The sequence below is a fragment of the Chamaea fasciata genome, unplaced genomic scaffold (genome assembly GCF_029207755.1).
Source record: "Chamaea fasciata isolate MVZ Bird 193981 ecotype frontalis unplaced genomic scaffold, bChaFas1.0.hap1 SCAF_7, whole genome shotgun sequence".
Classification (NCBI taxonomy): Eukaryota; Metazoa; Chordata; class Aves; order Passeriformes; family Sylviidae; genus Chamaea; species Chamaea fasciata.
In genome coordinates, this window is record NW_027094092.1 from 46531420 (window position 1) to 46544508 (window position 13089).

General features: G+C 37.2%; 1 protein-coding gene across 4 annotated transcripts in view; it reads left to right on the forward strand.

Annotated features, from left to right (window-relative positions):
- The window catches only part of DGLUCY (D-glutamate cyclase), a 47381-nt gene that overhangs the window by 21835 nt on the left and 12457 nt on the right, over positions 1-13089 (forward strand). For all 4 annotated transcript variants that reach the window (XM_066188661.1, XM_066188659.1, XM_066188660.1 and 1 more), the window contains 8 exons: positions 480-591; positions 3352-3505; positions 4189-4387; positions 5987-6137; positions 7577-7699; positions 9925-10116; positions 12123-12383; positions 12861-12960. In XM_066188661.1, the coding sequence (XP_066044758.1) occupies positions 489-591; positions 3352-3505; positions 4189-4387; positions 5987-6137; positions 7577-7699; positions 9925-10116; positions 12123-12383; positions 12861-12960 (1283 nt within the window). In that variant the 5' untranslated portion in view covers positions 480-488. The remainder of the gene's footprint in view (positions 1-479; positions 592-3351; positions 3506-4188; positions 4388-5986; positions 6138-7576; positions 7700-9924; positions 10117-12122; positions 12384-12860; positions 12961-13089) is intronic.

Consider the following 13089-nt stretch of genomic DNA (forward strand, 5'->3'; position numbering starts at 1 on the left):
TCTCTTTACCGCAATGTTGCCTTGCTAATTGTCTGAAAGTATTTTGACCAGAGAAGTATATATTACAAATTATACCCTTGTATAATTTATAATACTTTGTGCTTTTGCAATTTTGAAGTTACGATGACTTTTAGAAAACTGAATACTCTAGAAAATTAATATTTATCAGGGAGAAAAGAAATGTTTCTTACATTATAGGGCAGAAAAATTTTGTGTTTTATCCCAAATGTTAAAGTGCATGTCTCCAGCTAATTTGTTGAAAGGTTCAGTTTGCATATAGTCATAGAATATCTGTGAAATAAGTCTTTGAATTTGATCTCCCTTTTGAGTTACAACTTAGAATTTCCCAGTGATAATAACTTTGGTGGAACATGAGGAGGAAATGTAAGCTAAGTTCTCCAGAAAATCAGAATTTTAAATGAAAAAGTGAAAAAAAAAAAGCACTTTGTGTTTAAATTTATAATTATCTTTCTGTTAAGGATGAAGAGATGCTTTTGACAGGAGGCTTGAAATCTCTCCTTCCCCATGTGCTAAGAAGAATAATTCGATGCAACAGACTCAGTATTAGTAACACTTCAGGAATGGCGGAAGGTGAGTAAACGTAACAGCTCTCTGTGCAAAGTGATTCCAGTTTAGATTCATAACTATGTGGGTTTTTGTTTGTAAAGGATTGAAGAAATATCAAAAGCACCAAACTAAAACAGAAGAAAATGTTATGTTCTTGGGTGTTTTTGAAATCACATTGTAAGCATCTGACTCTATTTTTTAAATCATAAAGATATATCAGAGAAAATACACCATCCTACCTGAGTAATGCACGTGGACTTTGCTTTCAGTGTTTGCAGTGCATCCCTCAGCTTCCAATTTTTGTTGAGAAATGATGGATGCAGAAAATATTTGAAAAATCTTTAACCAAATCTGGGGGGTTTTGCATGATATTATCACATTTGTAAGATGACCTACTATGTTCTTCAAAGAGACCTTGCTTTACTTAGCACATCAGATATGATTTGGGGAACAATTAGAGACATATAGTTACAAGTGTGGTTTTCTGCTTCTTTTGTTGCAGAAGGTGAAGATTACTGGGTCAGAAAGACTGGGAATTATAAGGGAGAGGGAAAAAATAGTCTTATACTCAGATAACTGAATGCGTTCTGGAAGATTGATTTCGGTCTTGCCTCTCCTAGCTGGACTTTTACAGAAACAAAATAACGTAAACAAAAATACCATCGCAAATAGCTAATCAACAAAGCTGTGTGTACAATAGTAGCACTACTATAAAAAAAACTTTAAAGATCATTTTATAGAACTGTAGTGAGTCTTGAAATTGTGGTTTTCTTTTCTATCAGTTCCTAAGTTGAAAAATACTAATGGAAGACATTTTATAATGTCAATAGTTTGCAGTTTGCCCAGCTGATTTTTAAAGTTAATTTATTGCTGCAGCAGTTTTAAATGTATTAGTTCTAACATTTTTAGAAGTATTGTTGACATACAAAGCAAGTTCATGAACAAACAATTTCATTATACAAAAAGAACCATTGTAACAAATTGTCCTATGTTGTTGTTATCCAATTCTTTCTTACTGTCCTCATTGTCATTCGCCATAGAAATTAAAAACTCTTTCTAAACTTCTCTGAACTGGGACATGAGTGTGTTGAATTAATGCCTGGCTTGCTCAGCACATCCAACCTCACTATCATTGCTTGTGAATACATTCATAATGATGGCTCCAAAATGCAAGTGAATCCATCAGGAGATATGGGTTTCATGTATACAAAAAGTAAGGATAGCTATCAGGAGGAGCAATAAAGTTCTCAAAGTGTTATAATGAAGCTTCCCAAGTTTATCAAGTATTTGCCTGAAGATTCAGCCTGTTGTCTGTAACTAGTGTGTGAAATTCAGTGCCATGAGTTGAATGCCCTGACTAAACCCGTAATTTTAAGAACTCATTAATATAACCAGAAGAGCAGAAAGTGCCTGTGGATTTCTCATGGATGGCAGGGAATGAAATTGAGGGGTAACCAAATTTAGTGTTTTATTCAGTGGTAAATGCAGAATGTTTATTTAGCAAAAATATTTTTCTGTATTTAGCAAGAATCTCTTTCTGTATTTAGCAGCTTTTGCTAGTAATAAAATGAATTTTTGTACTGACTACTCCCAAGAGAGCAGTTTGTGGACAAATTCAGTATGCAAATATAAGCTTACCTCAGCCTTTGCTTTGCATTTTTCCATCAGGAATAGAATTCTCTTTGGATTTCTTTGTTAGCTTTGGTCAAGAGTAAGATTTGGCTCATTTTCTACAGCCTTTGAAGGCAGCTCATTGATTTCAACTAAATTATTGCTTCTTTGATGACAGACTACTGCAGTATGTAAGAAAGTGAGTGCTTCTGTGCAGCCTCCTACTCACCTGCCTGATATCAGACAGTAATAACTCTTCAAAAGAGTATCAGTACAGAATTTAGGGATTGTTAATTGCTGGGTTTATACACCCCAGACCAGTTGTACTCCAAATTTCCCCCCATTATTTGACCAGTTGATATTTCCATGCAGGAAAGTTTAAATGGCATTGGTATTAACTACTACTGTTAAGAAAATAAATTTTTGCTAAATAAATGAATGGGACCTTTCTTCAGTGGTATTCATTGCAAAAATGTTAATGTTTTTAGAAGCTTTTTCATAGTAGTAGTCAACAACCTTTTAAATCAATGCTGTTTCCAAGTGAAGAAAGTGTAGCAGTTCTGTTTATTTTAGGGGTTTTTTAGTTAGAAATTAAGTTAGAATTTTAATTAGAAATTACTGAGATTCAGTGGACAGTCAAGAGTTTATTCCTGAGCTGTAATCATATCTGTTTAATTGCAGCCCACATTAAAATTCCCTAGCCAAGAAATTTTAAAGAATGTGCTACAAACATCAAGATACCAGGAGTTTACTCTTGGATTGATTTATATCTTGGTGTGGTGAAAAATAATTGTGAAATTGTGGTATGTGGTAGCCTTTCTTTAGCTCTGAGTTAACATTTGCAGATAAAGCATTTTCCTACACAAGACTAATGTCCCCAGTTAGACAAGAAATTATGTTTATATATAAATTAATAGAAAAGGTGTCTTCATATTCTGCTACTACCCATGTCTGCCAACTCTCTTAGCTGAAAATTACTTCACATATAGAGTAGGCCTAGCTATGATCTTTAAAACATTTCAAGAAGTTTGATCTAATTACAGAGTTCTGAATCAAAAATTTCCTTCAGGTAATTTTTATAAACCACCTAAAGAAATTCATGCAGAAAAGTTCTTGTTTCACAAACAAAAAGCTGAATTAATAACGAGCTATTCCTACCTTCCACATTTTAAGGCTATAAACAGGCCAATGTTGTGATTTTGCACAAGTCCCTGGCTGATGACTTTGAGAAGTTCTGCCATGCAAACGATGGACCCCTGCCACTGCTGTACAGAAGTCAACCAGGTGACTGGAAATGTCCTTCCCTGAGTAGTGATTCTGATATCAGGTAACTACTGACCAACTCTGCTGGCCAATATTATGAAGTGAATGCTGGTGGTGATTAGGAGGATTTGAGGAAACAGCCTGGTTACACTGTTGAATATTTTGAACAACATTCTTTTCTTGGAGTTATACCTTTGAGTGAAAACCATGTATAACTGCCTGACTGTCTTGTTCTTGAGCCACATGTTAGGATAATTGTCAGTATTACAAGTATTTCTCTTGTCCAAAGGTGAATTTTTGTGTAATTTTAAAATAGTTTGCAGTCTGAGCCTGCAGAATTCAGTAATAGGGTTTTATATTTGTTTTATTTACTAGAAACATGGCCATGGTGTCTGCATACTTGTAGAGTCTCTGAAATTTGAAAGATGTACGCCTGTGGTAAACACTAAAAACAAGGTTTAAACCAGCTTTCTAATTTTTGAAAGCCTGAGACAAGATACGCATAAGGTGCCTTTACCTATAAAACCTGAAAAATCTCAAACTAACATTCTGTCTGCCAGCTTGGTTTTGTGCAGAGTAAAATGTTCTAGGGGTTTTGCCTGTGTTTGTTTCATTATTAGTCAGAAAGAACAAAATGGATAAAGCAGGCTGTATCTTGTGGTTTCACACTGGGTTTATGTCAATTCAACCAATTCACCTTGTTTTCAAAAAATGTGACATAGCTGTGATAACTTCTTATTTCACTAGAACTGACTGCCTACAGTACAGAAAATATGAGCATGGAGCTTGTACTGGATCACTGAAAAGCCTTAAGGAGTATTCTGAACAACTCAAGGACATGGTGACTTTTTATTTAGGCTGCAGCTTCTCTTTTGAAAAAGCAGTCCAAAAAGCTGGCATTCCTATCAGAAACGTTGAGCAAAAATGTAATGTAAGCATGTACAAGGTAAGTACACACACACATTATCTTTGTTGTAGTTTTGCCTGTAAGTTTTGCCCATGTTTACATTAGGTGCATATACCTATTGCTCAAATCAGAACTTTTTTCTCTACTTGCACAGTAACTTAAGGCATGTGCTAGTGCTGAGCACGTGAAGATAGAGGGTAAAATATTCCCAGTCTCAGTTCAGTGTAAAACCAATCTCCTTTTTTATTCATTTTTTTATGACAAAGCTTTCCCTGTTTCCTGTGGCAGCCATTTCATTTGGATTCTGTTCTGGTTTGCCCTTTCTGTTTCACCCAATGATCCATGCCCTGTTCTGACCATGTCTTTACATGTGTCCTGCTCTTCATACCAGCTGCTGCTTGCAGTTGGAATATTCATTTTATAAACCATGACAATAGCAGTTTCTTCTGTGTGACAGCCAAATTCTGGATTTTTTTCTGTGACAGTAGAGCCTTTAAACAGCACATTTACTACAAACCCAGGCCTCTGGGCCAGAATATGTTCCCAAAGACCTGAGGTGCCTACCATAGCCCTGAAAATTATGACTGTGCTCAAAAAGTTTGTGGTGTACATTTTAATGGTGAGAGAAGTCTTAGAATAATTCTGGCTCCAATAAATAAACCCCTTAATACTGAGAACATTGAAGTATGCATCTGCATGCCTTTTTCATTTAGTTCAGATGCTGTGCTACTGGAGAAAGGTTACTGTTGTTTTCAGTGTTATCGTTACACAATCTATGCTATGCTCCTGGTCAAAAAGGAGGTGCAAACAGATCTCATATGTGAGTCCTTCTATCGAGCTTAAAGAAAAAGAATACAACTATGTAGCTGCTTCTAGCATTTCAGAATTAGAAAAATTTTATAGTTCATAGCACATTAATGCTGTGAAGAACTGCACAGTGTGTTTCTTCAGTGACAGGTGTGATTATTATTATCATTATAAAGGCTTTAAATGAACGTTTTCTAGACAGCTCTAGCTCTCTGGATGTCTTGTTTATGTTCAACTGCAACTCAGATATCTGACATTTTTTCCTAAAAAGCTGACCTGCTTTATTTCTGAACAGAAAAGGTGCCTCAGCCTCCCAGTTGGTGGGGCTGATGAATTCCATAGAGCCTTTGTAGAGGCATGAAAGATTTGTATGTATGAAACTGTCATGCAGGTTCTGTACTGCCATCAGCAGCTGCTGACCCTGACGTGTCACAGGGCACTGCATTCCAGTGCAGAGGGTAGATTCAGTCTTAAGTAGATTTGTAGCTGTGCCGTAGTTTTCTATTAGCTTTTTCACCTCCTGTAGAGGGAACACATTGTTGTTTTCTGACAATATTCAACGTACACTGAGCTCATCTAGCTGTGTGCACCAAAACAAGGAATGCAGTAAGTTGAAAATTTTAGTGATCTGTATGATGGAGCTAAGTGATGGAATCTTAAAGGGAAAAAATACAGGATGCTAAGAATTTATTTCAAAAGGATTTCAAATTAATGTTAGAATGCAGCCTTTCTAAACTCCAGTACAGCACAAAGATTTAGATCTATTTATTCTAACATTTTAGAAGTATTATTCAATATTCCTGCTAACACTGAATTCTTTTGAACTGCCAGACATCTGTGCCTTGCTACGGCATTTCTATGTTTCACTGCAACTTAGTAGTCACAATGAGACCTATTCCTGAGAGCAAGTTGGGGGCAGCTGTGCTGGCAACGTCTGAATTAAAAGAAGCCCATGGAGCACCAATTCACATAGGTGACCCTGGTCAGTGCTTTTCATTCTGCATGCACCTGAGTATAAAAGTGAAGGGGGAAAGCATGGGAAGTGGTAGGACTGAAATACCTGCACCACTAAATCTGTTTGAATCCTTTCTAATGGACAGAAGCCTGAATATAAAAGGAAAAAGGAAGAAAGAAAAAAGAAAAAAAAAAAAAAGGTTTTGAGTGAGCTGAACACACAGATTTCATAGATAAAAGATAGTTGTCGGATGTAAATAAGTTATCTGGCAGGGGTGGTTTTAGTAAAAAGTGTAATCACATTTTTCTTAAATGTGTGCAGTTTCATTTATATGTGAATAATTTCTTGCTGTCAGAGATTCCAGTGACAGGATAGCAGTGACTGACAGCATGGGAAGAAGTATGTGTGGATGCATTTTGTGTCTTGGTAATGTGAAAGTAAATACTGCATTATTTTTAAAAATACTGAAATAGCGTACAAGGAGCACAACACTTAAGACAAAATGAATAGAAATATGACAAGATTTTTTTAAAATCTAGTTTAAAAAAAAAACGAAAAAAGAAAAAGACAGGAGGCTGTTTAAAAAATAACAAAATCAAACAAACACCTGTATTATGAAGATAAGTTGCAATAATTTCCCCCCTGCTGTCAGAAGTTTGGTAATCGTAGGCTACATACACAGAAGGATCACATTGCAGGACATGGAAGGAGATGTCATTGGTTAACACAACACTCCAGTAATGTTCTTGAGTAACGTATCTGAGTACTTAAGCCTGACAAACTAGTAATAAGTCATTACAAAAGAGTAAATTATCATGTATATAGATTATATAAATTAATTTCCGAAAAGAGAGTGGTATATTAAAGCATCTGAAGAATTTGAAACCAAGGGAAGATAGCGAGTGCTTAGAATGACCCAGATTATTACAAGTAGGTGTCAGAATAAAGCAAAAGACAATTTAGTGAAAGGCAGCTAAGAGTGAGATGTATTTATCTAAGACAGAGAGGAAAAGAGAGATTGATCATTTTCTCTAGCTAAAGAATGTAGGAAGATAACACAGTAGAAAATGTGTTCTAGAAAGAACTCATTTTGCATTGCAATCATTTATTCCTGTTTGCCAGTGCTACAAATAGAATTCTTCTGTTGATCCAGAAGATTTATATTATCTTGGAAACTCAGCATAGATGTCTAACTTGCATTTTGTTGCAGGAATAAGGTAAATACATTATTACTGGTGTTAGCAAGTACAAAAAAGGGGAAATAAGTCAGCTCAGGCTCTGAGGATATGCACTCAAAGGCAAACTAAATGTTCCACTTTAGAGGGACTTGACACTCAGGAACTCTTAACTCACTGTCATTGAGTGATGTTTGGGGTCCACCCTCCCAGCTTTGCAAGTATGAGTATTAGTATTAGAATTACTGCTTAATTAGAATCACGCTTGATTTCATTTTTGATTCATTCCAGGTCTGCTGGGAATACAAGATCTTTCTAAACCAGACTATGGAGATCCAGTTCACCTTCACCCCGGTGATATTCCAGTGTTTTGGGCCTGTGGAGTAACAGGAGTAGAAGCAATTATCAACTGCAGTATGTGCTGCTTAGAGACTCTTTTTAAATTATCCCTCAATCTCTCTTCTCTCTCTCTGTTTTAGTTTTTTAAAAAGGAAACTGAATTGGCTGATTAGCAGACTTGATTTTAGGGTAAGATGAAAACCACCCCAAACAACAAAAAAGCCTTTGGCAGGAGAGATTTTGTTGTGAAATACAGGTCTACTTTAAAGAAAATTTTTACTGAAATTTCACCACTTTTGTGTATTTTTAACGTTTAAATCTACAGCTCTGGTAACATCAAAACATCTTTTTAAGCATTATAAGAAACAAGAAGTTTAAAGGCAATCATTTTTAAGCTTCTTCCTTTTAAAATATTATTTTGTATTAAATTGAAGGAGAGCAATAGTAAAGAAAACAGAAAAAAAAAAAGGGGGGGGGGGGGAAGAGAAGCCAGAAAGCTTTCCAAAATGTTGTCAAGAGCTAGCAAATTGATTGACATGGAAAAGGGTTCTTAACTGTCTCATGGAGAATGTTGAGATTTTAGTTTTCTCCAAAATTAAGTAAATGTGACATATAATGAAACTTTTTCTTCTGCACGGTGTTTCTGCACTCTGTGCAGTCATTTATGCAGGCATGAACACAAAGGGCAAGAAAATGCAACAAAATCATAGTAACAGTATCATGTACCTCTCTAAGTCACTAGTGTGGAATGAAATACTGTTTTTTCATTCTTACTGAAAAGGAAGCTTAATAATCATAGACAATATATTTTGGAGAGCCCTGGGAGGTCATTTGCTTTGTCTTCTCCTTGCAGGATCCTTGTGGTTTCTTATAGATGATTACTTGAACTTCTCTCAGCACCTGCTCCAATATGTTCAGCTCTAAGAAGAATCTTCTTTCTCTTTCTTACATACAATCTCTTTTCCCCAGTCCTAAATGCATGCTGAAAATCCTACTCTTTCCTGTATTATTCAGCAAACCTCATCATTCATCTTCCTCTTTTCCCTCTTGTTGTAGGGGAAAGAGAGAAAAAAATTGCCAATGTCTCTCCAATCTGTTGCACAAGTGGCTGTCTATCCTGCCCTTGCCTGGAACAGACTTTCACTTTTGTTTATTTCTCCATTTTCTATATTAAAACCAGTTGACAATAGTGCATTCCAGGAAATATTTGGATAGTTTTTATTTTGCTGTGCTACTTTTTGAGCTAGGAAGTTTAAAATCTGCCATACCACCATACTTTAGACGAATCTGCTAGCTTGTCACAAAAAGCTGTCTACTCACAGGGTTTGGTCAGATATAGTAAACCTCAGCAGCCACGTTCCCCTGGTGCTTTAAATTGCTAGTCATAGAGTCCCAACAGATGTAGCTCAAACCAACCGTGTATGTACTTAGTAAAGAAGTATCTTTTCCATTTTCACCCTCCTAACAAAGAAAGTCTTGCTTGTTTAAGTATACCAGTTATGATTTACCTAACAACGTACCAATTTTGCCAAACCGAGCATTACATAGATTCGGACTTCTGGAGTCAGTATAAAGACAGGAAATGTTTTCAGCTTAGGGAGCTACTATGCTGTCAGGTCTAAAGAAGCTTATTTTTCTCCAGGGTTTTAGAGGCTACTCGTATTTCCTTTGCTAACTCTTACTGGTCCCCATTTGTTGTTACTCCTTGCCAGTTTAAATTGTCGTGGTTTAACCCCAGCCAGCAGTATCGGGGAGAAAATTGGAAGGGTAAAAACTCTCATGAGTTGAGATAAAGACAGTTTCAAAGGAAAGCAAAAGCCATGCATGCAAACAGAACAAAATAGGGAATTAATTCACTGCTTCCCATGAGTAGGCAGGTGTTCAGCCCTCTCCAGGAGAGCAGAGCTCCATCACAGGTAACGTGACTTGGGAAGACAATACACCATTACAACATACCTTTTGGGAGGGTACCAGAGTTCCATTCTTAGCTTGCCTCAAGTTTAGACCAAAGAGGACATTGTGGAAAAAACTGATCTCAACTACCCACATGAGTTTTTAAAAGCGAAAACATTTTCAGATGTACATGTATACGTTTCTTTCTCAAAGTGTATTAATTGCTCCAATGTAACTTAAAATATCACCTGTTTTTATAAGTGTCATTAGGCAGGGACTCTGTTGTTATATTAAGTAGCTTTTTGAAATGTTATCCCTATAACTTGTAATAATAACAGTAATAACATTTAACTGAAGTTTGTTATTGCAATAATAACATTTAACTGAAGTTTTTCCGTTCATTTTAGGGGCTCCATTAGCTTTTACTCATTCCCCTGGCTGCATGTTCATTACCGACCTAAAGAATGACAATGTCAGATCCCTAGGAGGAGTCCCACAGGTCCATTGCATCTCTCAAGATCCTCTGCATTTCAGTATTGTGTCGGCAGAAGCAGCCCAAAAGATAAAGACTCTAGAGACCCTAATTGGAATAGATCCAGGTATAAAAAAAACCATCTCCCTTTAATGGATTCATTATGGGGTAAATACCGCCTATCCTGACTTTTTAGATATTTTAAATTCAAGAACACAGTAAGAATATAAATGTGATTTTAAGTATTCTTTATGGAATACAGTGAGTTTATGTAACCAGGTCTTATGTTTTCTGTTACTGTAGTTAATAACAGAGTCTGGCCAAAATCATTCATTGTGGGTAATGGAATAGCTGATCTTGATGACTGTATGCTCCCAAAGTACACAGAAGCAGACTGGAGAGTCAACAGGGAATAAGAACTGTTACTGAGTAAAAATGAAATTGGTATGTGAAGTACAGGGCACCTCAGCTTGCTGGTAACAGTTACATTCACTAGAGTGTTCATACATTGACATAGAGTATTCACTATGGAGTAAATGGCACATTTCTTTACATATATACATGACTACTGTGGTCCTACCAGAAAACTCTAGTCATTGCATGTGTTTTCTAAACACCACCCTCTGACAGGTCGAATTATTTTAATTTCTGCTCACATATCCATCGCTGAGGTGTTGTATGATGGACCAAAGTGACCAGGTCACCACAGAAGGTCGAGCAGTGGGGCTGCCTGTGTGTGCAAGGAAGAGGGAAGTAAAGGCAAACTAAATAGTGCAACCATTCCTAAAATACACACTAAGTTAGTCCCCCCTCTGGCTGCTGTAACGTCTGAGCTCAGTGTGCCATAAATTTTCTGAAATCCTCTGTAGGCAGTAGTGGAAAACAGCTTACACCCAGGACTCCCAGGCTCTGGGTTTGGGCTGTGTGCATACATTTGGGTCTGTGTATTTTTACTCACAAGGCCGCTCCTTTCCCACTCTCTGGAGCTGGGTTGGCACAATGCCATGGTCTGCAGAAATACAGGACCTAACTTAAAAGTTAGCTCATTTTATTGCTAGAAGAGAGTACAGTACTTTTTCTCAGTTAATATACCACATTTCTCGGAGACTTGTATTCTGCTTATGTTAACTTTAAGTTTGCCTGTGTGTTATTTAGGAGGAACGGAGGGAGAAATGCCAAAGGGGAAATTGAGGACAAAAAGAGGAGAATGTGGGGGTGAGGTGAATGAGAAGGATGAAGATATGAGGAGATTGGAAAACAGCAGTGAAGACTTATCTCTATAAGCCCATCATGCTGGTACTCATGGTTTCCTTGAGTGCTAGCAAATAAAAGAACTGAGCTGTGAACTTTTTTCCAAGTGACAAGGAAGGAACATGGTATAGGAAGAGTTTGAACAATGAAAGCCATACAAAGTTAATAGTGTTGCCTATTTAGGGACTGACCCATGAGAAGAGACTTCTGTTATTATTCACCTATTTCTCAAGGTCTGATAACATGGTTCTCTGCTACATGAAGTGCTACAAGAACTTGTAGTAGTCACCTGGATACCACCGTATTAATTGAGTTTATTAAGTCCCCAGGTAACTTAAAATGTCTCTGAAACCTCACTTCTGAGGTTGATCATTTCATTAAGTGAAATTTATTTGGGAATTAGCTCTTCTCGAAGGGGATGGAGTTAAATAGAGACAAAGGACCAGCTTACACACCTGAAGTCTGCATTAGAACTTCTGTAAGGTCTGGGATGCTTGAGTTGCAATCTAGATTCAGTAGCTAAACATGGTCTAGCAGGACTGTCAAAGGAAAACAGAGGGCCAAAGGAAATGAAACAATATGCAATAAGCTCTCAGAAAAAAACCATTTACACTTATACCTAGAAATGCTAGGTATAATAATTTTCAAAAGCTGACATTCTTAACCTGGAAGCTCAGCCCATTAGCTTCATTACTCATATCTTACATCTTCTTAGGTTTCCTGAGGAAATTACACTAACTCCTGCCTTAGCCAGAGGTGTTTCTCTGTCTTTTTTTTTAACCCATTTTATGTCACAAAAGTATGTACTTTCACCCAGAGGGAAACTTCAAGGGGAGAACGATAGATTGAAGTGTACTGCTCTCTTTAAAACCACTCGTCTAGGAGAGCGGGGCATAAGGCACCTGCAGCGCCAGGGCGAGCTGCTGGGGGCCTGCCTGGCCATGTCCCACGCGGGCTCGGTGCTGATCACCACGGGATTCCCCACCCACTTCAGCCACCAGCCGCCCGAGGAGAACGACGGCCCCCCGGGAGCCCTCGCCATCGCAGCCATGCTGCAGGCCCTGGAGAAAGAGGTTGCCATAGTTACAGATCACAGAGCCATGGATCTGAATAGAAAGATTATTGAAGAAGCTGTTCAGCTAGGTAAGAGATATGGGGGTTTCAGTTTTTATCTTGCTAATTTGAGCCAAGGTTTGCTTCAGTTTTAATCTGTCACTAAGTACAGGACATCCCCCCTCCCCCCAGAGAATGAATCAGAATTCATCCTCTAAGCTCTGCTCATCATTGCTATGATGACATTTTGTTAACCTAGCTGCCATCAAGTTAATGTGTACATATCTGGGTACTGATTCTGGATGAGTTGCTTGTGATAAATTCTGGATGCCTGTTCTTATTCTTGTAGACCTGTTTTCTACCTCAGGGTCCCATTTAACAACATTTACATCTAAACAAGTTTTAATTAAAGTAAGGATATAGGGAGCTCATCAAGAACTGTGTAAAGACATGAATTCTTACTGTTCTAGCAAGTTTGCTATCTTATTTTTTTTAAGTTACACAAATATACATTAAAAAAATAAAAAAAAATGTGTAGTATCTGAATTTTGTTTTGCTTTCCTGTAGGAATCCTAAAGAAACCCATCCCTCTACTGAGTTATCAGAGGGAAAGTGCTGATTCAGCTTTAATGTTTTTGTGTGAGAATGGGAATCCTGGAAGACCTAGGTATGTGTATTTAGTTTTTGAGAATGGGTCACACCTCTACTGTGAAAAATTATAATAAAAATAAGGACTATGGTCTAAGAAAGCACAATGACTGCAAGTAAATCCTTAAGACTTTGAATGAACAGAACA